Source organism: Ictalurus punctatus, chromosome 22 (genome assembly GCF_001660625.3).
Source record: "Ictalurus punctatus breed USDA103 chromosome 22, Coco_2.0, whole genome shotgun sequence".
Taxonomy (NCBI): domain Eukaryota; kingdom Metazoa; phylum Chordata; class Actinopteri; order Siluriformes; family Ictaluridae; genus Ictalurus; species Ictalurus punctatus.
In genome coordinates, this window is record NC_030437.2 from 5,285,298 (window position 1) to 5,305,538 (window position 20,241).

The 20,241-nt window shown below is 38.0% G+C and overlaps 1 protein-coding gene across 10 annotated transcripts in view; it reads left to right on the top strand.

Moving 5' to 3' along the window:
• The window catches only part of LOC108255706 (probable E3 ubiquitin-protein ligase HECTD4), a 167,750-nt gene extending 148,724 nt beyond the window's left edge, over nucleotides 1–19,026 (top strand). For 9 of the 10 annotated variants that reach the window (XM_017451846.3, XM_017451850.3, XM_017451849.3 and 6 more), the window contains 11 exons: nucleotides 984–1,107; nucleotides 3,660–3,850; nucleotides 6,927–7,073; nucleotides 7,175–7,294; nucleotides 8,055–8,210; nucleotides 8,302–8,405; nucleotides 12,243–12,464; nucleotides 14,533–14,699; nucleotides 14,920–15,115; nucleotides 15,649–15,871; nucleotides 16,931–19,026. In XM_017451846.3, coding sequence (XP_017307335.2) covers nucleotides 984–1,107; nucleotides 3,660–3,850; nucleotides 6,927–7,073; nucleotides 7,175–7,294; nucleotides 8,055–8,210; nucleotides 8,302–8,405; nucleotides 12,243–12,464; nucleotides 14,533–14,699; nucleotides 14,920–15,115; nucleotides 15,649–15,871; nucleotides 16,931–17,067 — 1,787 coding nt within the window. In that variant the 3' untranslated portion in view covers nucleotides 17,068–19,026. Of the gene's footprint in view, nucleotides 1–983; nucleotides 1,108–3,659; nucleotides 3,851–6,926; nucleotides 7,074–7,174; nucleotides 7,295–8,054; nucleotides 8,228–8,301; nucleotides 8,406–12,242; nucleotides 12,465–14,532; nucleotides 14,700–14,919; nucleotides 15,116–15,648; nucleotides 15,872–16,930 lie in introns of those variants that run through there. The other variant, XM_017451855.3, reaches the window with a different exon arrangement.
• Nucleotides 19,027–20,241: the final 1,215 nt, after the last annotated feature.

The following is a 20,241-nucleotide window of genomic DNA, read 5'->3' on the forward strand; positions in this document are numbered from 1 at the left end:
TTTTGATGTCCAGAAGTTTACCCACATAAGTTACTCATGTCCCTTAGCAAAACTCCAGATATTTATTCTCTAAAAGTATATATGAAAAAGTTGGTCAGGCTTCATTCAGTATGCATGTTTTTATGCTTGTGATTGTGTACATGCATCTGATCTGCAAGTGTCTGTATGCATGCATGCGCGTGTTTATAAACTATATGGCCTAACGTTTGTAGATACCTGACCATCACATCCATATGTGCTTTTTGAACATCCCATTCCAGATGGGATATATATTATTATATTTGCTAATGTAATAATCGCCACTCTTCTGGGAAGACTTTCCACTAGATTTTGCAATGTGGCTGTGGGGATTTGACCATTTAGCCACAAGGGCATTACTGAGGTCAGGCGCTGATGTATATAGTAGAGGTGGACCGATTTGTCCAGTTTTGCTTATTAATCGGCACAGATAACTGATTGCTGGAACTATCAGTTATCGGCAAAAATCCACCGATAGTTTTTCCCGCTTGTGTCCGTTTCGGGAGCGGCTGAGAACTGAACATTAAGAACATATAAGAGCGGGCTCTAGAGGAAAATTAAAAACTATCACTGATGAAGTGTTTTTAACACTTAAGTGTTTTAAAAAAAAAATTATTTTGTATGTCTCTCTCTCTCTCATATATATATATATATATATATATATATATATATATATATATATATATATATATATATATATGGAGTGTTACTTTTTGGTTCAGTTTGGATTTCTATTTTTTATTTACTTTAATATTTATTAATAGTAAATGTATTAATATTTATATATTTATTTAATTTAAAAAAGTACAGTACATTTTTATTGTACCGTGAGTACTGTTTATTTTTGTAATAAAGTTCAGCCATATTTTATTTTTATAGTGGAGGTCGACTATTGGTTGACCTCCACTATGTAGTGTTTTTATGTAACTATATTTATTATTCATCTGGATCTATGTATGTTTCAGTTCCAGAAGAGAAGTACTTAACTCTGGAGGGTTTCCATAAGTTCACTGTTGATCGAGCCAAACAGGACATTCGCAGTGTTTGGAGAGCAATCCTGGCATGTGGTTATGACCTACACTTTGAAAGGTTAGCATAAACACCACCCCCATGTGACTCAGAAGGTAGTGTGCAAAGAATCCACATTCAATCCTGTGTTATCAGGAACATGATGTGTGAATGTGTGCGTGCCTTTGAGAGGCTCAGAGGGAAGCAGTCTAAAAGTGTGGGCAAGGAGTTTAGGGAAGATCCCTATGCACAATAAATTTCAGAGCTTGATGAAGATGTTTAAACAGGCAAACAACATTGGTGCACATGTTGATACTTGAAAATCTGTTAATTTGCACTGAAAGTCTGTGAAGCAAAGATGCATACAGAAAGGTTAAATGAAAAGTTTCTGTGCAGCAAATTAATAACAATACATAGCAGTAAATAGTGGAAAATGAAATCAGACCAATATTTGCTGTGAACACTTTTGCCTTTGAAAAGTGCATCAATTCTCTTCAGTGTACTTCTAGTTCAGTTTTATAATGAAGCCAGTAGATATGTTATTTCAAGCTTTTTTTAATCTTGAACTTTCCATAGCTCTTTTGTAGATTTTGTCTCACTTGCTTCTGTTTCTTCAGAGAGCCTCAATGAACTTTTATTGGAAACTGGTCATCATTACATAATATCCTGCTTTCTTAGCATATAAAATTCTTTGTAATTATTTGGTCTTTTCTATGGATACGCATGCAGAACACCGAATTTAAGACAAAATTTATCAAAGAATTTAGGGTGCACAAGACTTGCACAATACTGTACATAGTATCAATTTGCTGATATCAAACTAGCCTGTTGTCAGGTTTTTTTTTTAGTTTTAGCAGCAAGTTTAAACAGGTCTACAGTACTCTCTCCTCTCCACTTATAGCTGGTGTGTGGTGGGTGTTCTGGCGGACTATGGCTGCCGTTGCATCAGCCAGGTGGATGCTACACACTAGTGGTGGTTGAGAGCGGTGGTCCCCCCCCACCATTCTATGTAAAGCACTATGAGTGTCTAGAAAAGCATTATATAAATGTAACTGTAAATTATGCACTGTACCATTCATAATTATTCACCCCCTTGAACCTTTCCACATTTTATAATGTAATGTAGTGTTGCAACCTGGAACTGACATTTTTTGAGAATCTAGACTATTATCAATAGAGTTATTTACAAACAAAAAAAACCCCTAAAAATTCTGGATGCAAAAGTATTCACCCCTAAATTAGTTCTGCTGAAACCAGTTGCCATCAGTTACATAATTAGTTGAAAGGAGTTCACCTGAGTGCACTTAACTGTCATGTAATCTACATATAAATAGACCTGTTCCTGGAAGCCCCATGAGTTTGTTAGAGAACATACCTAAACAAACAGCATTGTGAAGACCAAGAAGTCCTGGAAAAGTATCAGTCAGGGTTTGGTTGTAATAAATAGTCCACACTTTCCCCATTCTGCAGCACAATTAAATTCTTTATAAAAAATGGAAAGTATATTGCGCAACTTCCACTCTGCCTGAAGGAGGCAGTCCACCAAACGCCAGTGACTGAGTAAGGGTGACTCTGAAGGTACTATAGAAATCCAAGGTTCAGATTGGCAAAACTGTTCAAAGGACAACTACACAAAGATGGGTTTAATGGATGAATGATTACATAAATCCATTATTGAGGGGAAAAAGCATGGAAACCTGTTTGGAGTTTGCTAAATGACATGTTAGAAGTTTGCTTGTCTGATGAGACCAAAATTGAAGTTGGACAGAAACTCAACCCCAACAACACAGTCCCCACAGTGATGCATGATGTGATAATTGTGTGGTCCTCACAAACTTCTACATACAAACAAATAATCTTAGGAGATTAGAACACAACAGATTTCAATATGTAGTATTTTTTCCCCAAAATGTTAACCAACCAGGATCGAAACCAGGTGGGGGGGGGAGTAAACCTTTTAATACTTTCACAGTCATTAAGAGAGTAATTAGTTGTCATCATTTGTGTTACTAATGAAATACACAAGATGAGTTCATCATTAAGAACTGTGACTACCTCTATAAAAGCAGACCTTTTGGCACTCAGGTGTGTGTCTACATCATGCCGAGAAGACAGGACATCAGCTATAACCTCAGAGAAGCAATTATTTCGCACATCAATCTGGAAAGGGTTATTTCAACCCCACTGAGGTGCTATTACAGAATCGTAAGAGAGCTATGCATAAATGCATGCCCTCAGATATCAGTGAACTGAAACAGTGTTGTAAAGAAGAGTGGGACAAAATTTCTCCGAAACGATGCGAGACACTGGTAAACTCCAGCAGAAAACATTTACAAGATGTTGGTGGTTCTACATGTAACTGAATTATGGGTTGTACTAATTTTTTTCCCCTCCAGGTTTCTGAAAGAGGTTTGTGTTTTGGGAAATAATTACTACATATTGAAATCTGTTCTGTTTTTTTGTTGTCACGTGAAGTTATTTTTGTTTATAGAATTTGGGGAGGACCAAATTGTTATTTAGGACTAAATTGTTATTTAGGCCCTAATAAATAAACACACAGAATTGAAGGAGGGGTATACTTTCTTTTTCCCATGACTGTAAACCCTAAACATTTCTGTTCTTGTCTTCTGTAGATGCTCGTGCATTGATGCTCGGCAAGCTCAGAAAACTAGCAGGAAGTGGAACTTGGAGATGGATGTTGCTCTAGTCCAGTATGTTAATCGCCTCTGTCGCCACCTGGCTATAACACCTGCCCGCCTCCACCCCCATGAAGTGTACCTGGACCCCACAGATACAGCAGACCCACGAGTTTCATGCCTGCTAAGTAAGACTTGCTGTTCATTTAGTACAGAGTGAGTGTAGGACTAATTATGGGTTGGTGGTATGACAATTTTACATGAATTATTAAAATGTCTCCCCAATCTGCCTTTACTGAGGGATCACATGTACATTGATGCTAAAAACATTTGTCAGTTGCACAAAAAATACTTTTATGAATCAAACTTCTGTTCCCAACTTGCGTTCTCCTTGACAGACACACAAACAAATAAATAATAGTCAAGAGTAGGCAGTTCCTTAGTTTACTCTTCATCCTTGTTTTGATGGCAACACAAAAGCAGGGCTAAGAACACAAGAGTGTTCATACCTCTCAACGGACCTATGGAGATGGGTGATAGAAAACATGTCAAATATGTTAGAAACCAACATTTCAATATGACCGTTTTTCAGTTTTATTTTATTTATTTTTAAATAAAATGTATTATTATTATTGTTATTATAAAAATCCTCTGCTCTCATGGATATCAAATAATTGCAAGCACAACACAGATTTATCCAAAATAAGTCTTTGTTAAATTTAGGTTTTACATTTTTTAGTACACCTGGGTGACTAGGAACAGGAAATTGTTCAACCATGACTTCCTTTTTCACAGAGATATTTATATGAGGTAACACATAGACCAAGTTCCCTTAGTCATTCGTAACAATGGGTAAGACAAGGAATATAGCTGTGATGTGCAGCAAAAGGTTGTTGAGCTTCACAAAATGGGGCGTGTCTATAAGAAGATAGCACAAGCATTGAAGATGCCCATTTCCACCATCAGGGCAATAATTAAGAAGTTCCAGTCAACTGGAAATGTTATGAATCGACCTGGAATTGGACGTGTGTCTGTATCGTCTCAACGCACTGTGAAGAGGACGGTTCAAGCTGCCAAAAATCTCCAAGGATCACAGCTGGAGAACTGTAGAAGTTAGTTGCGTCTTGGGGTCAGAAAGTCTCCAAAACTACAATCTGAAGTCACCTACATCACCACAAGTTTTTTGGAAGAGTTAAAAAAGAAAAAGCCTCTACTCTCATCCAAAAACAAACTCAAGCATCTTCAGTTTGCCAGACACTACTGGAACTTCAAATGGGATCGGATTCTACGGTCAGATGAAACCAAAATAGAGCCGTCAATAAACACCCGAGGTGGTTTTGGAGCACACAGAGAGGTAGCCATATGGAAAAGTACCTCATGCCCACGGTTAAATATGATGGTGGCTCGTTAATATTTTGAGGCTGTTTTTCTGCCAGAGGACCTGGACATTGTGTTAGGATGATCTCAGATCCCTCGCCATGTATTCTCCAACCTCATCAGGCGTTATAGGAGAAGACTCAGAACTGTTACCTTAGGCAAAGTATTGACTAAAAGGGTGGCAATAATTGTTGCACACCTATATTTAACAAAATTTTTTTTTTTTTATAAACCTGCATTTTGTGTACAATTGCTTGATATCCATTAGAGCAGAGCATTTTTGTGAATTTTTTGTTACAAAAGTTCAAAAGGTTAAACAATTGACAGTTTTTCACAGCCTACTTTGCTGTGCCAATATTAGTGGAGGGCAATGTATGCTTCCTTGTAGAGCTATATTTTAATCAATATGGAAATTGGAACTTACAAAATAGTCTTAAAAACCAACCTGAAAAATAGTTGTGATATTATTAGGGCTGCAACTAACAATTATTTTCATAATCGATTAGTTGGCCGATAATTTTTCCAATTAATTGGATGGGGCAGGGCAAGTTTTCAGTACCTTTTTTTGTTTATTTAACATAAAATCCACAAACTGATTTTTATGTGCATCCATAAAAATTATGCATAAATACTATAAAATAAGTTTGTTTTCATATATATATATATATATATATATATATATATATATATATATATATATATATATATATATATATATATATATATAAACTTATTTTATAGTATTTATGCATTTTTTTATGGATGCTCAAAAAGCACTGAATTAAACTACAGTCTTAAATTAATAATAAAAACTCCCCATTTCACTGCACCTTGTGGTTTGTTACTCGCTGCCTTTAGGAATATTATTTTACTCGTTTACTTTTGATCATAATGTTTTAATGAGACATTACAGATTTTACTCGCGCTACACTCTGTATCAGCGCGTCTACACACCGCGTGAGGAACAACGCGGCGTCGTTAATAACACAACACTTCCGTTATAATAAACAACAGAATTTACACTGCAAACGCGCAAATACAACATATAGTGATAAACTTAAATTAAACTAAACCTTTTAAGCAGCGTGCACCAGTTTCCCTGCCCCTTACACACAGTGGAGAATTTTGGATATAAACATAAATTTGTCCTCGTGCATCAGTTTGATTTCCACGGTGTTTAAAATGCCTTATTGGACTTGGAGGTTACACTTTCTTCCTCAGTCACGTGATGATTTCCCCTCCGTCTGAGGTCATGTTGGGAATAAATGGTAACGCTGACAGAAAGTAAACTGAAGAAAGTCATTATCTGTGACTCTGGGTGTTTGCTAATGCTAGTGGGCGTATGACATCATGCGCCGTCGTGGCTTATACTTCTGGTTAGTAAAAAAAAAAACGCTAGCGTTATATTTGACATGATGTTACCTTTCTAAAATCCTCACACTAGACGGTAGTGCAGGGTGCATAGTGTAAGTGTATAGTACTTCATTTGGGACACAGCTTTAGTATTTACTCTCCGAAGCGTGTTTTCGGAACAGAAGTAACGTAATGAGTAAACATGCCCCATGCCGCGCGCAGACCAACTAATCCATAATGAGATTCATTGACAACGATTTTCATAATCGATTATTAGCAATTTTATTGATTTGTTGTTGCAGCTCTAGATATTGTGGATCATGAAACCAGCCTGAAAAAAAGTGATGTGATGTATTTTGCCAGATTGCCCACTCTAGGACTAATACACCTTCACAGGAATTATTCGTAGGAACATTTCACAGTATTTTGGAATAGATATGTTTGTATTAAACCGTTGAAGATTATTTATGCATTAATGTGAAATTTCAGTGAAACAAGTTTTTGGTGTGGAATAATAAGAACTTTAATCTGTAGGTGTGCCTGTTGAGAGTTTGCGTCTACGCTTTGCCCTACTGCAGTCCCTTAACAATACCCTGGAGGGTTTCTTTCTGCCACTTGTGGAGCTAAGGCAGACACATACCTATCAGAACAGTATTGCTGCCCTGCTGTGCGAGGCTAAAGGTCTGCTGCTACATATGTTCAAGGAACTAAGTTACGAAATAATTTGATTTTAAAGGTTAATCTGTCCTCACATTTCTTTTGTTTCTTTATGTCTCTTTCAGGCCTTATTTTTTATGACACTAAAGTAGCCATTATGAACAAGGTGCTGAATGCAACAGTACAGCGCACTGTTGACCATGCTGCCCCCGAGATCACACTGGATCCTCTCGAGCTAGTGGGAGGTATGCAGAGCATTTACTTTCACGCCTTCATATTTTTTATTCGAAGCAACATTAACCCTCTTACCCCGTATGGCCGAAAAACCGGCTTGCCCATCTTTGATCTATTCCCGTAAGGACGAAATACCGGCTTGGTCGTCTATGCCAAATACCTGTAAGACCGATATAGCGGCTTTACAGTGTAAAGGTTATCCCCGTAAGGCCAGTGTACCAGCAATACTCTGTTATGATTCCTTACTTATTTAATTATTATTTTTTGACCGGGAAGGTTGATGACGTCATGACGTCAGGACGTGATTACGTTATTACACCGGCATTACGATGAAGCTGATCCAAGCGTGAATATTGGTGTACTAGTAGAAGTGAACTAAAAATGCCAAAGCGAAAAGCTAATCGTGTTCCAGCTAAAGTTACACCTACAGTGAACACAGGTACATCTAAAACAGTGAAAAAAAGAGAAAAAACATACACAGTTACACAGGCGAGAGCGAGGATTCTAGATAGTGACAGCAGTGAAAGTTCAGGCGATGCTGAAACCGAAACTGATAGAGACGCAACTCTCCTGATTCAGACCCCGGAGTTGTATGTATTCATGCTGAAATTCTGGATGGAAATGATTATGTATCAATCCATTACTTATGTCATATTAGGGAGAATTGGCTCAACATGGACCTGGGACAGGCTTGCAGGGCTCCAGATAACACTAGCATTGCCGCGTGTTCACATTTTTTAATTGTCTTTTAATATGCATGTCTCTGTCCAGGTGAGATCCACTCCTCAGAGAACACCTACTTTTGCCAGTCAGCTCGGCAGCTGTCTAATGTTCCCTCATCTCAGCTGTGTGTGAAACTTGCTAGTGGAGGAGACCCCACCTATGCCTTCAACATCCGCTTTACTGGAGAGGAAGTTCATGGCACTAGTCAGAATGCAAACACAGTACAGTACTCATGCACCCCTCATTCACTTAATTCAAATCAATTTTTATATTAAAAGCTTGTACTTTTCCATAGGTGGTTCATTTCGCCACTTCCTGTGGCAAGTCTGCAAGGAGCTGCAAAGCAACATCTTATCTTTGCTTATGCCATGTCCCAGTTCTGCCAGTAATCGCAGCAAGGTATGTAGTCCTCAACATCCTGTGCTATACTCTGTGTATGAGGAAAATAAAAAGGCTGTTGTGTTTTATATTACTTGAGCAAGGGTTAGAACCTTTTAAGGGTTAAAACAGGCTCTGATCTCTGATTGCTTAAGTGAATCCTCTTGCAGTTTTTAAGGTTTGTCCTCCAATTATAGCCAGTTCAAACTTCTAATTTAAATATTTAAAATTAGTAGTTCCCAAAACATAGATTATTATTAGTTCCCAAAACATAGATACTAGAGCTTATACTCGATGGGTTTTTACCACTATAACCAGTTGCTGTTGTAATATTTTACCATTTAAGCTTTTCCAGAGTGAAGTGCTTTGGAGTCTCTATCAAATACATATCCTCATGGTAGTTTACTAGGTAAAGACTAAGAATACCATCAAACTAAAAACCTTTTGCTAAAACCCTAGGGATAACACTTTACTTAGTTAGTACTTTAGCATTCTCAGTGGTACTATATTATACTACAGGCATACTATAGTAATCATACTAAAGGCAGGCACCTGATTGTAGTGCTTTAATTTAATTTGCTGGCTTGCAGACTTGCTGTTATTTTGCTAGCTGTGCTATGTTGCCAAAACTCAATCATAGCTCCTGATTTAGTAAAGGTTTGCGTTTATAAACGTGTGCACCCACAGAAAAGTGCAAAGGGTCTACTGAAGGTTTATCAAAATTATGGATCAACATCTCAGAATGATCAAAACATTTCTTAAAATGACAATGTAACTGTGGTAAAGCTGGTTTCAGATTAAACCGATCAGCCATAACAATAAAATCACCTGCCTAATATTGTGAAGGTCCCCCTTGTGCCACCAGAACAAAACTGGCCATCTAGGCATGGACTCCAAAAGACCTCTGAAGGTGTGCTGTGGTACGTTAGCAGCAGATCCTTTAAGTCCTGTAATGTGCGAGGTGGGGCCTCCATGGATCAGACTTGTTTGTCCAGCACATTCCACAGATGCTTAATCGAATTGAGATCTGGGGAATTTGGAGGTCGAGTCAACACCTTGAACTCTTTGTCATGTTCTGCAGACCATTCCCGAACCGTTCTTGCAGTGTGGCAGGGCGCATTATCCTGCTGAAAGAGGCCACTGCCATTAGGGAATGCAGTTGCCATGAAAGGGTGTACAAGGTCTGCAACACTGTTTATGTAAGTGGTACGTGTCAAAGTAATATCCACATGAGTGCCAGGACCCGAGGATTCCCAGCAGAACATTGTACAGAGCAGAAGAAAACATGATACATCAGACCAGGTCACCTTCTTCCATTGCTCAGTGGTCCAGTTCTGATGCTCCTGTGCTCATTGTAGATGCTTTCGGCCAGTCAGCATGTGCACTCTGACCAGTCTGCAGCTATGCAGTCTCATACGCAGCAAGCTGCACTGCACTGTGTTCTGACACCTTTCTATCATCAGCATTAACTTTTTCAGCAATTTGTGCTACAGCAGCTGTTCTGTAGGATCGGACCAGACGGGTTAGCCTTCCCGCCACACACGCATCACTGTCACTGGTTCACCGGTTGTTCTTCCTTGGACCACTTTTGTTAAGTACTAACCACTGCATAGCAGGGAACATCCCACAAGACCTGCCATTTTGGAGATTGCAATGTGGACATCACAATGTGGACATAATCAAAGTCACTCAGATCCTTACACTTGCCCATTTTCCCTGCTTCCAACACGTCAACTTTGAGAACTGACTGTGTTATATATTTGCTGCCTTATATATCCCACCCATTGACAGGTGCCATTGTAATGTGATACTCAATGTTTTTCAATTCACCTCTGTGGTTTTAATGTTATGGCTGATCGATGTATATTCACTGCGTGTTCACAAATCCAGTAACAAAAGTATTTGTACTATATTTTGTAAAGTTTTCCAAGCATCTCACAATCTTAAATCTGGATATGTAATTATGCATGTTTGGCTAGGCTTCAGTTGACTCTTCAAGAGTCTCTTCCATGAGAACTCACCATGGCTATCAAGAACAAATAGCATATTTAAATATTTTAAACCTATACAATACTATAACCCAATGACTTGCCAAGTCACAATCCACCCTTTTAAACATTTGCACATATTTCTTATATGCCAAAATCAATGGAACATTAACCTATAGACTTGATCTGTGCCACACACCAAAAGGACACCATGTGTGATGGCAACCTCATGCCTCCAAAAATAATAGCTGTGTTTACATGAACAACAATAATCCACTCTTAACCTGATTAAGACCATACTTTGATTAAGAAACTACCATGTAAACAACCATTTTTACTTACCTTAATCTAATTAAGGTCATACTCGAATTAAGCTGTAATCGAATTAAGACAGGTGGAGTACTGCTGTTTTAGTCGCATTATGGACGTGTATTACAGACATGTAAACACCTTAATCACATTATGAATGTCGCGTGAGTTTTCACCGCATTTTGCGACAGGACACGATCACACACGGCAGTGCTCAACATTTTACGGCGAACAAGAGTTCGGCTGTGCAAACCGGAAAAAAAAAAAAAAGTTCCCAAACCGCATACTTGCCTACTATAGGCCTGTAGTGGGGAAAAATACATGCATCGCAGCTACTATATAGACGGTAAGTACGTGGTTTGAGACGCAGCCCACGGCTTCAAGCAGTCGTCTATTAGCACGTACAGCATTACAAATAATTAACTGCACCTAAAGCGTTCGTAAAAATTTTTTTTTTTAAAAACACCCAAAACTGTATACGGTACCATAACGAAGACGAGCTTAATGTTGATACGTGAAATTCTGGAGGGACGTCAAATGGCGTGGCGCGGTGATGTAATGACACGGGCTGTTAATCTGATTATGTTCTATAACATGTAAAACGGGAACATGACAGGAGTATTCTAAAAGTGATTCATGTAAACACCTTAATCACAATATTATCTTAATCAGAGTAAGTTCAGTAATTAGATTACTGCTGTCCATGTAAACGTAGTCACTGACATTAGAAGGAGTAATAGTAGCTGTTATATAATGTGTAACGATATATCTATCGTCCGCTAGATAGCGTTGTTTGTCTTGGATCGAGCCAAAGTAAACTTTAGTGTGCATATAGCTTAAAAGATTGCATTGTAAACTTAATTGTATTCACTGACTAATATATATTAAATAAGCGTTTTTCTATTTCTTTTCAGTTTTGTAAGAAATGTAAGAGAAAATTGTCAAAAGAAATTACCTCATTGCACTTATGGAACAAAGTGTCAACTTTACTTTTCACCTGAGTGGTCATTCAAGCCTCTTGACAAGCTGAAATGTGTTTAGCTATCTGTATTTGCTCACTCAGAAACATGTGATCAGAGGAAAGAAAACTACAAAATGAACTTAAAATCTGCCATTGATCCAAATGCGTTGAAATGTTGTATCTGTGGGATACATTTCTCTACCATGGCAATTTTGAAATGGTCCACAGTCTTGAGAAGGAATCCACCATTGCTGCTTTCAGCTATATTTGCTGTAGTTTTTTTTTTTGGTCATTAATACAGTGGATGCATAATTTTATGGTTACAGTGTGCTGTGCCTGTGAGCTGTTTTTATCACCTGTCAAACATTAGCATCAGGTCACGTTTTAATCACGTTATAATCTGGTTACATCACCTTTATTTGCCCAGGCCTATTTGCACATACAAGATATTGCTCATTACTTGAGATCCAATAAATCAGGGCCATTGTGTTTATCCTAGGTAGATTTTATCTGAGGCTACCTGTTTGTGCAAAATACTGAATTATTGCAACACCTTCCTTTTTCAGGATAATACTAATGTGGTATTGTGTATTTTCCCAGGGGAAGTACATCCTAACGTCTGGCTCCATCACTTATGCTGAAGAACAGCTGCTGCATTTCTTTGGTCAGCTGCTGGGAATTGCCATCCGTGCAGATGTGCCTTTACCTCTGGATTTGCAGGGTTCCTTCTGGAAAGGTCTAGTTGGTGATGACCTAGACCAAGAAACAGATCTACAAGAAGCTGACCACCTTACCTACAACTATGCCAAGAAGTTTGATAGTGTAAGACAAGTACACTAAGAACAAAGTACCTAAATCAAAATAATGAGAACTGGTTAAAGAACTAAGTTAAGAGGCAGAAGATAAAACATATCCAAACTAGTTATTGTGAATCATACCTTAACTAATTATTGTCATGAATTTGGCACCTTGATACAGATTCTACAAGTCTCTGAAACTGTTCTGGAAAGATGAACAGCATTCTTGCAAAATATATCCTCTCAAGTGGTGTTTTGATGATGATGTTGGTGTTGGAGAATGCTGTCCAACACTTCAGTCCATAATCTCCCATTGGTGTTCAACGGAGTTGAGATCAAGTGATTCTGAAGGCCATAGCATATGATTTACATCATTTTCTTCATCAGTCCATTCTGTGATCCCTTGATGTGGATAGAAATGGTTCATCATAGGATAACAATGATCAGTCAGAATAACGTTGCATTCAAATTTAGTGACCCTTCCCTCTAAGCAGACAACTGGAGCCCAAAGTATAACAGAGACACAATGTTTACTTTAGTCAGTCACCCGTGTATTGGTGGAGTTAGAAATAGTGCAAAACATTGATTGGTCAAAAAAAGCAACTAAATGTGTCTGGCTACAGATGTATCTCCTATATACCAAATGGCATTTTGTTGCATTATAGTATTGCCTATACTAAAACTTAGTGTCTCATGCTCAGCAGTTCATCTTGGTATGGAAACTAGGCACAGACATTTTAAGATCTAATAATCAAGATCAAACTGAACTCCACAACCACTTCCTATTATGAATTGGAGAAATTGACACAGGCATTCAGTCATGGGATTGAATGGATTACTGCCATACTGCATAAATCAGTATAACCCACCCCAAGAGCCAGCCCTGCTGCCGGTTCTGTTGATGTAAAAGATGTTTTTCACTATATCGTCTCTGAACTCTGCTAAGGAATGCTAATACTATAGGTGTGTAGATTAAGTCCAGATTAAATTGTTTAACTTGGCCTTTTCTTAGTTCTTTGGTCTTTTGTTATATACACTCACCATCCACTTTATTAGGAACATCTGTACACCTGCACATTCATGCAGTTATCTAATAAGACAAGCATGTAGCAGCAGCACAATGCATAAAATCATCCAGATACAGGTCAAAAGCTTCGGTTAATTTTCACATCAAACATCAGAATGTTGGGAAAATGTGATCTCAGTGCCAGATTGGCTGGTTTGAATATTTAAGAAACTCCTGATCTCCTGGGATTTTCACAAGCTACAGTCTCTAGAGTTTATACAAAATGGTGTGAAAAACAAAAAAACCATCCTGTGTGGTGGTGTTGTTGAGCGAGATTAAAGGAGACTGACCAGACTGGTTTGAGCTGACAGGAAGTCTACAGTAACTCAAATAAGCACTCTTTACAACCGTGGAGAACAGATAAGCATCTCAGAATGCCCAACACATCAAACCTTGAAGTGGATGAGCTACAACAGCAGAAGACTGCTGTGTGTGAAAATCCCAGGATATCAGCGATTTCTGAAATACTCAAATCTGCTCATCTGGTACCAACAGCCATGCCACAATCAAAGACACAGAGATCATACTTTTTCTTCATACTGATGTTTGATGTGAACATTACCTGAAGCTCTTTACCTGTATTTGCATGATGGTTTGCACTGCATTGCTGCCACATAATTGGCTGATTAGATAACTGCGTGAATGTACAGGTGTTCTTAATAAAATGGACGGCGAGTGTATGCAGGTCATTATTTGTAGTAGTTCTCATAGATTTATTGTCAACTCATTAGTGATTGTAGATTGTTTCATTAATGTGCCTTACCATAAATACTTTGTTAATGACTACAGAAGTTTCACACACCTGTGTGCTAATGCAATGACTTTGCTTGGAAACAACATTGTGTATACTTCATATAGCAAGCACTCCTGCCAATGTTATCACCATTTGTCAGCACTATGTTCACTTCTACTTATATTGGCATGGGCCTGTTTGTCCTTCTAAAAAAAAAGAGTAAGACACAGTACTTTAACATTCAACTAATTATATGTGTTACTCATGTCACCTTGCTATACCCGTTTCACTTAGGTGACTGATAAGGCTGAGTTGGAAGCGCTATGCACAGAAATCTCATCACAGAGCCACTCAGGTGAAAGCCCTGACTCACCCAGCCGGCCATGCTGTACCTTCACCTATGTCACCATGACAGGCGAGGAGGTGGAACTGTGCCAGGATGGGCATAATCTTGCCGTCAGGTAGGGTTCAAAAGATATTAGGTAAAAGAGTGGGGAGAAATATACAGTGTTAGAGTAGGGGGATTGTGCAGCTGCTTATTACGTTTCAGCTACTGGTAAGCTGAAATAGATCTTTACCCTGACTGTTCTCTCTTGCTTTATCAGATCTTTCTGGATTAGTTTATTTAAATGTTTATGTTCTAACACTTGTTTAATTTTTTAATTTTTTTTGTATTTCCAGTTGGGAGAACAAAGACTTGTATGCTCAGGCAGTACGTGCCTTGCGTCTGCGGGAACTGCAGAATGTGGAGCGTATGAGTGCAGTTCGTGCTGGCTTGGGCTCCATTATCCCTCTGCAACTTCTCACATTGCTCAGCCCCTTAGAGATGGAACTGCGTACTTGTGGTCTCCCCTACATCAACCTGGAATTCCTTAAGGTAATATTATTTCCTAGTATGCTTATGCCTAATATAACCTTCTTGCTTGCCTCTTTTACTTATAAATGGAAATAGTATACCTTCCCCTTTCTTTGGAGTTAGCATTTTGGCTTGAAGCATTTGAAAATTTTCATTACTGGGTGGCTGTGGCTCAGGTGGTAGAGCGGGTTGTCCACTAATCGTAGGCTTGGCGGTTCAATTCCCGGCCCACATGACTCCACATGCCGAAGTGTCCTTGGGCAAGACACTGAACCCCGAGTCGTTCCTGATGGCAAGCTAGCGCCTTGCATGGTAGCTCTGCTACCACTGGTGTGAATGGGTGAATGAGACACAGTGTAAAGCGCTTTGGAACCGCTAATGTTAAAAAAGCGCTATATAAGTGCAGACTATTTCCCATATTTTCTCAAATAAGTTTTCAGAGTATGCATCACTACCTCAAAAACAGCTAATATATCTAACCCATTGTCTGCAAGTCCCCAAACAAAAAATACATTTTCTAATCTTTTTTCATCAAAACTTTAACACAACTTCAGGCTCATACAATGTATCAAGTGGGGCTGATGGAGACTGACCAGCACATTGAGTTCTTCTGGACAGCACTGGAGATGTTTACACAAGAAGAGCTCTGTAAGTTCATTAAGTTTGCCTGCAATCAGGAGCGGATACCCTTCACTTGCCCCTGCAAGGATGGTGGGCCAGACACTGCTCATGTGCCTCCTTATCCCATGAAAATTGCCCCTCCAGATGGTGCAGTGGGTATGTATGATAAACAGCTTTCTGGGTTTCTTTGTGAGTGTTATGTTTTCGTGTTAGCCTAATTGTAATATGCCCGTTTGTTTTACAGTAGGTGTGCTTCTCGAGCAGTTCTGACAGTAGGCTAGTTTGCTTGGCTAGCTTCTAACATTAGGGGTTTCCGCGAATGCATGGTCACAAATACAGTCCCCTCCAAAACTATTGAAACGGCAATGCCAATTCATTTGTTTGTTCTATACACCAATGAATTTTGGGTTTGAGATCAAAAGATGGATATGATTCTGCTGTGTAGAATTTCAGCTATTTCCTGTGTATGTGTTAAACAGTATAAGACATTGAACCTTTTGTGTCAGACCACCCAAATTTTAGGTGAGCAAAAATATAGTGACAGATAAGTCTTAAAGTAAATGAAAGTAGATAACACTTGGTCGCATATCCCTTGCTTGCTATAACTTCAAGCTTCAAGCCTGCGTTTCAACAAATTTACATGTACGTTTAGAGCGACTTTCACTTTAAAAAGTTGCCCGACAGATCTTTGGAGAAAGCAAAAGTAATCTGCACAGATTGCGAAGCCGAATTTATCAATCACAGATCTCTACAGCCTCGCCAATCTATGCTACAGTACTCTTGCGTGAATAACGAAACCTGTAAGTGGGAAGGTAACTAATGCTTTGGCTAATTGAACAGTTAAAAACACTTGAACTTGGAAGACATTATTTGTTGTTAATTTTCATGTATATTAGTGCATTAGTGGTTTCAACATCTGTTGTTTTAAATGTGCTTTATAGATCAATAAACTAAACATATAAGAAATTATTGCCTTCTAAGCTAATTTTAATGGCCTTGATATTTTTGAAATCCAACAGGCACTTTAACATATTTAACATATAACATATACTTGCAGCCTTGCACCTTCTTCCTCTTATCCCCTTATTCCTCTCCCTCTGTTCCCAGCATGTTTCACTGTTTAGTTCATTATTAATAGAAAAATGTTTGATTTAGTTTAAATCTGTGTGTATACGTAGTTTTTGTAGTGCTGAGGCTGTGTTTTTTTTGTTTTAGGTTCGCCTGACTACCGTTACATTCGAGTAGAGACCTGCATGTTTATGGTGAAGCTGCCCCAGTATTCCTCTCTTGATGTGATGCTGGAAAAGTTACGTTATGCTATACACTATCGTGAGGACCCTCTGAGTGGCTAAAGGATTCCAAAACACAAATATACACACACACACACCACACATTCATGTTCACTCCCACCCAGAAATTTTAAGAAAGACCGATTCTGCTGGAAGTATGGACTCATTGAATGATCCCTTTTATTTTAGCTTGATTGTTGAAACTTCAGCCCAAACTTCTTGCCTTTTAAACAGACCAGTGTTTTGTTTTCTGGATTGCATTGAGTTGAATTACACTTTTAGGTGGAACCTACATGATGTATCTGATGGTAGTTAATGCATCATTAGATAATATGGAGAAGAATATGGAGCTGCACTTTTATTTTCCTTATTCCCCCATGGTTTCATATTATTTACTTCCCTGCGCTTTATTGCTACCCTTTAAATGCTCTTTTTATTTCTCTTATAAATTAAATGACTTTCATTTCTTATGCGCCGTTATAACTGCAATCTTGCAGTGGTGGTGGGGGGTAAAATTGGGATGGAAGGGGGATGGCAAATATTATTATTATTATTATTATTATTATTATTATTATTATTTTATTTATTTATATTTTTGGGGCACAGCATATAGGACCTTAGGTTTTCCCACATCTGTGATGACCCATTCATTTACACACACACATTTAGAAGAATAAAGCAAATGGCTGAAAAATCCCCACTTTATTGGATGATTAAGAAATTCATAAATAAATGTAAAAAAAAAAAATTGTATCATAACACAACAGCAGCTCTCCCATGCAACTTGCCCATTAATACAAGACAGTAAGAGCCAGATGCTTTTACGGTAGAAAATTTGAGGAGTTATATATGCATACTGGGGAATGGTGATTTCAAGAAATGTATAAAGTCAAGAAATTTATTCATATTTGGGTGGTTACCACAATGGAATGTTTAAATTGACTTCTAACAAATGTGCTGTTATTGTAAAAATATTGCATGCTCTCTCTCTCCCCCCCCCCTCTCTCTCTCCCCCCTCTCTCTCTCTCGCGCTCTCTCTCTCTCTCTCTCTCTCTCTCTCTCTCTCTCTCTCTCTCTCTCTCGCTCTCTCTCTCTCTCTCTCGCTCTCTCTCTGTGTGTGGCCATTGCATTATTGCTGTCCACCATTTTATTTTTGGTTCTGAGTGGTGATCTTAACATCTCACTTAGCATCTCCCCCTTTGCTTAAATAAGGTTATGCTTCTCAGCCCCCATTCTGGTAGGAACAGCACTGCATAGTACCATTTACTATTATAAAATGTTACTGAGCTTCGGCTTGGCTTGCCATTTTTGTTGTTTGTGTGCTGGATTTGCACAAGAATTCAGTCTTTTATTATTATTATTATTATTATTATTATTATTATTATTATTATTTTATAATTTGCTTTATTTGTAATTTTGTCATTACCAGATTTTTTACATTATTGTTTCTGCCTAAAGTATATAGGGAAAAACGGAGAAGAAGAAAAAAAACCCCATTAGTTTGAACAAGGAACGGTTCTTTTGTCTTTTGAATCCTTTTATAAAGCTTAGAAATAGTTAGGAACACTACTTAATTATAATCAAGTTGGAGTGTGCTGTTCCTTCTAATGCTTGTGTTTGCAGTGTTTTATTGTGCGTCTTCAATGGAGCCATTGTAACATTGATGCCACTTGGAGAATGCTACCGAAGACCTCCCCCAGAATGTTCGAAATAGAGTTTAGACTCTTAATGCTGTACATTTTGGTGTGATTGCTGCTATTAAAGATACTCCATCCTCGTTTCTCTTGACCTTTCAGAGGAAGAATATTAATGTTTGTTAGAAGGCATCCACAGAAAACAAACGATCTGTGCTGTACATTAACCTGATATTTATTACAATTATTTATGGTTGCATTAACTTCTCTTTCTTACATCTACACATCTGGAATATAATAGAATATAATGCAGATGTGAGAATTCCAGTTCAGTGATATTGATTTCTTAATCTCTGTCACAGAATATAAATAAAAATGTATTGATGTATATTTTTTGTATGCAGATGGTTTAAACATATTGGGTTCTGCTTAGCATACAACATAACTTTATTATTATTATTATTATTATTATTATTATTATTATATTATTATTATGGTCATTCCATCTCAAGTGGCCTAATACTGGTTGCCTGACCATTTTCAGTTTTCCAAATATATATTATTTGTGATTACCTCCATGTATTGGCATTGCAAACCACCAGTTTTTTTTGTTTGTTTGTTTGTTTGTTTGTTTGTTTTTTTAACTTTACTTTGTTTATCTGCGATGGCCATCTTTGTGTCATGGAACACAACAAATTTTGGTTATACAGATGCTTTTGGAAACCTCAATATCTCAGCTCAGGATGGTCCTAGGTCCTTGGAACAAAAACATGTATAAACAAAAATGTAACATTTTGCACATTCTTGTTCCTTAGACTTAGAACTTAAGTAAAATTGTAATTTTCACGATTGCTCACAGTTCTTTTTTAGGATCCGTTTATAATGGCAAGGATTCGAGTCTTGGTCTTATTATACTGTATGTACCTAGGTAAGTATAGTGTGCATGCAGAATATTTCAAGGTTGAAACTACTTTGTGTTGAATATCTCTGGTGGGGACAGATATGAAATTTTCACAGAAATAAGTCCTCTATGGTCGCATTCCACTATCATATTTTGAGTTTGCGATTCCACTGGTTACAGAGCTAGGGCATTTTGAGTAATGAACAGATGTAATATACGCATAACAAATAATAAAAATGAACAGTATTTTACATGCAGTAGCTTATGCGTTTCCCCAGATTTCTACTGACCCTACCTCTGAACCAGTGGATACTGTACAACAGAATGCTATGCTGGCTCAAATTTAGCCTATTACCCAAAAACACTTAAAATTCAACTTGGAAGCCAATACTCACATCTACCTCTGAGTCCAGTTGGAGATGATAAAAAAAAGACACCAGCCGTGAGTGAGAAGAAGCAAGGGTCCAGCTTTATTGGTTCTGTTCCACCACACGAGATCCACACCGATGAGAATTCTCAGAAGTGATCTGATACCCTGAGCCTAAGCTCCAGTATTTATACTGTATTTACACACTAAATAACCCATATGTTTCAAGAAGACTATGATATCAATACCAATAGGGTTAAAAAAAGAGCTCATTTACCTTACTCTTATGTTCAAGAAAAGGGCTATTCCACTTACAGATAGAATCAAAACCAGGG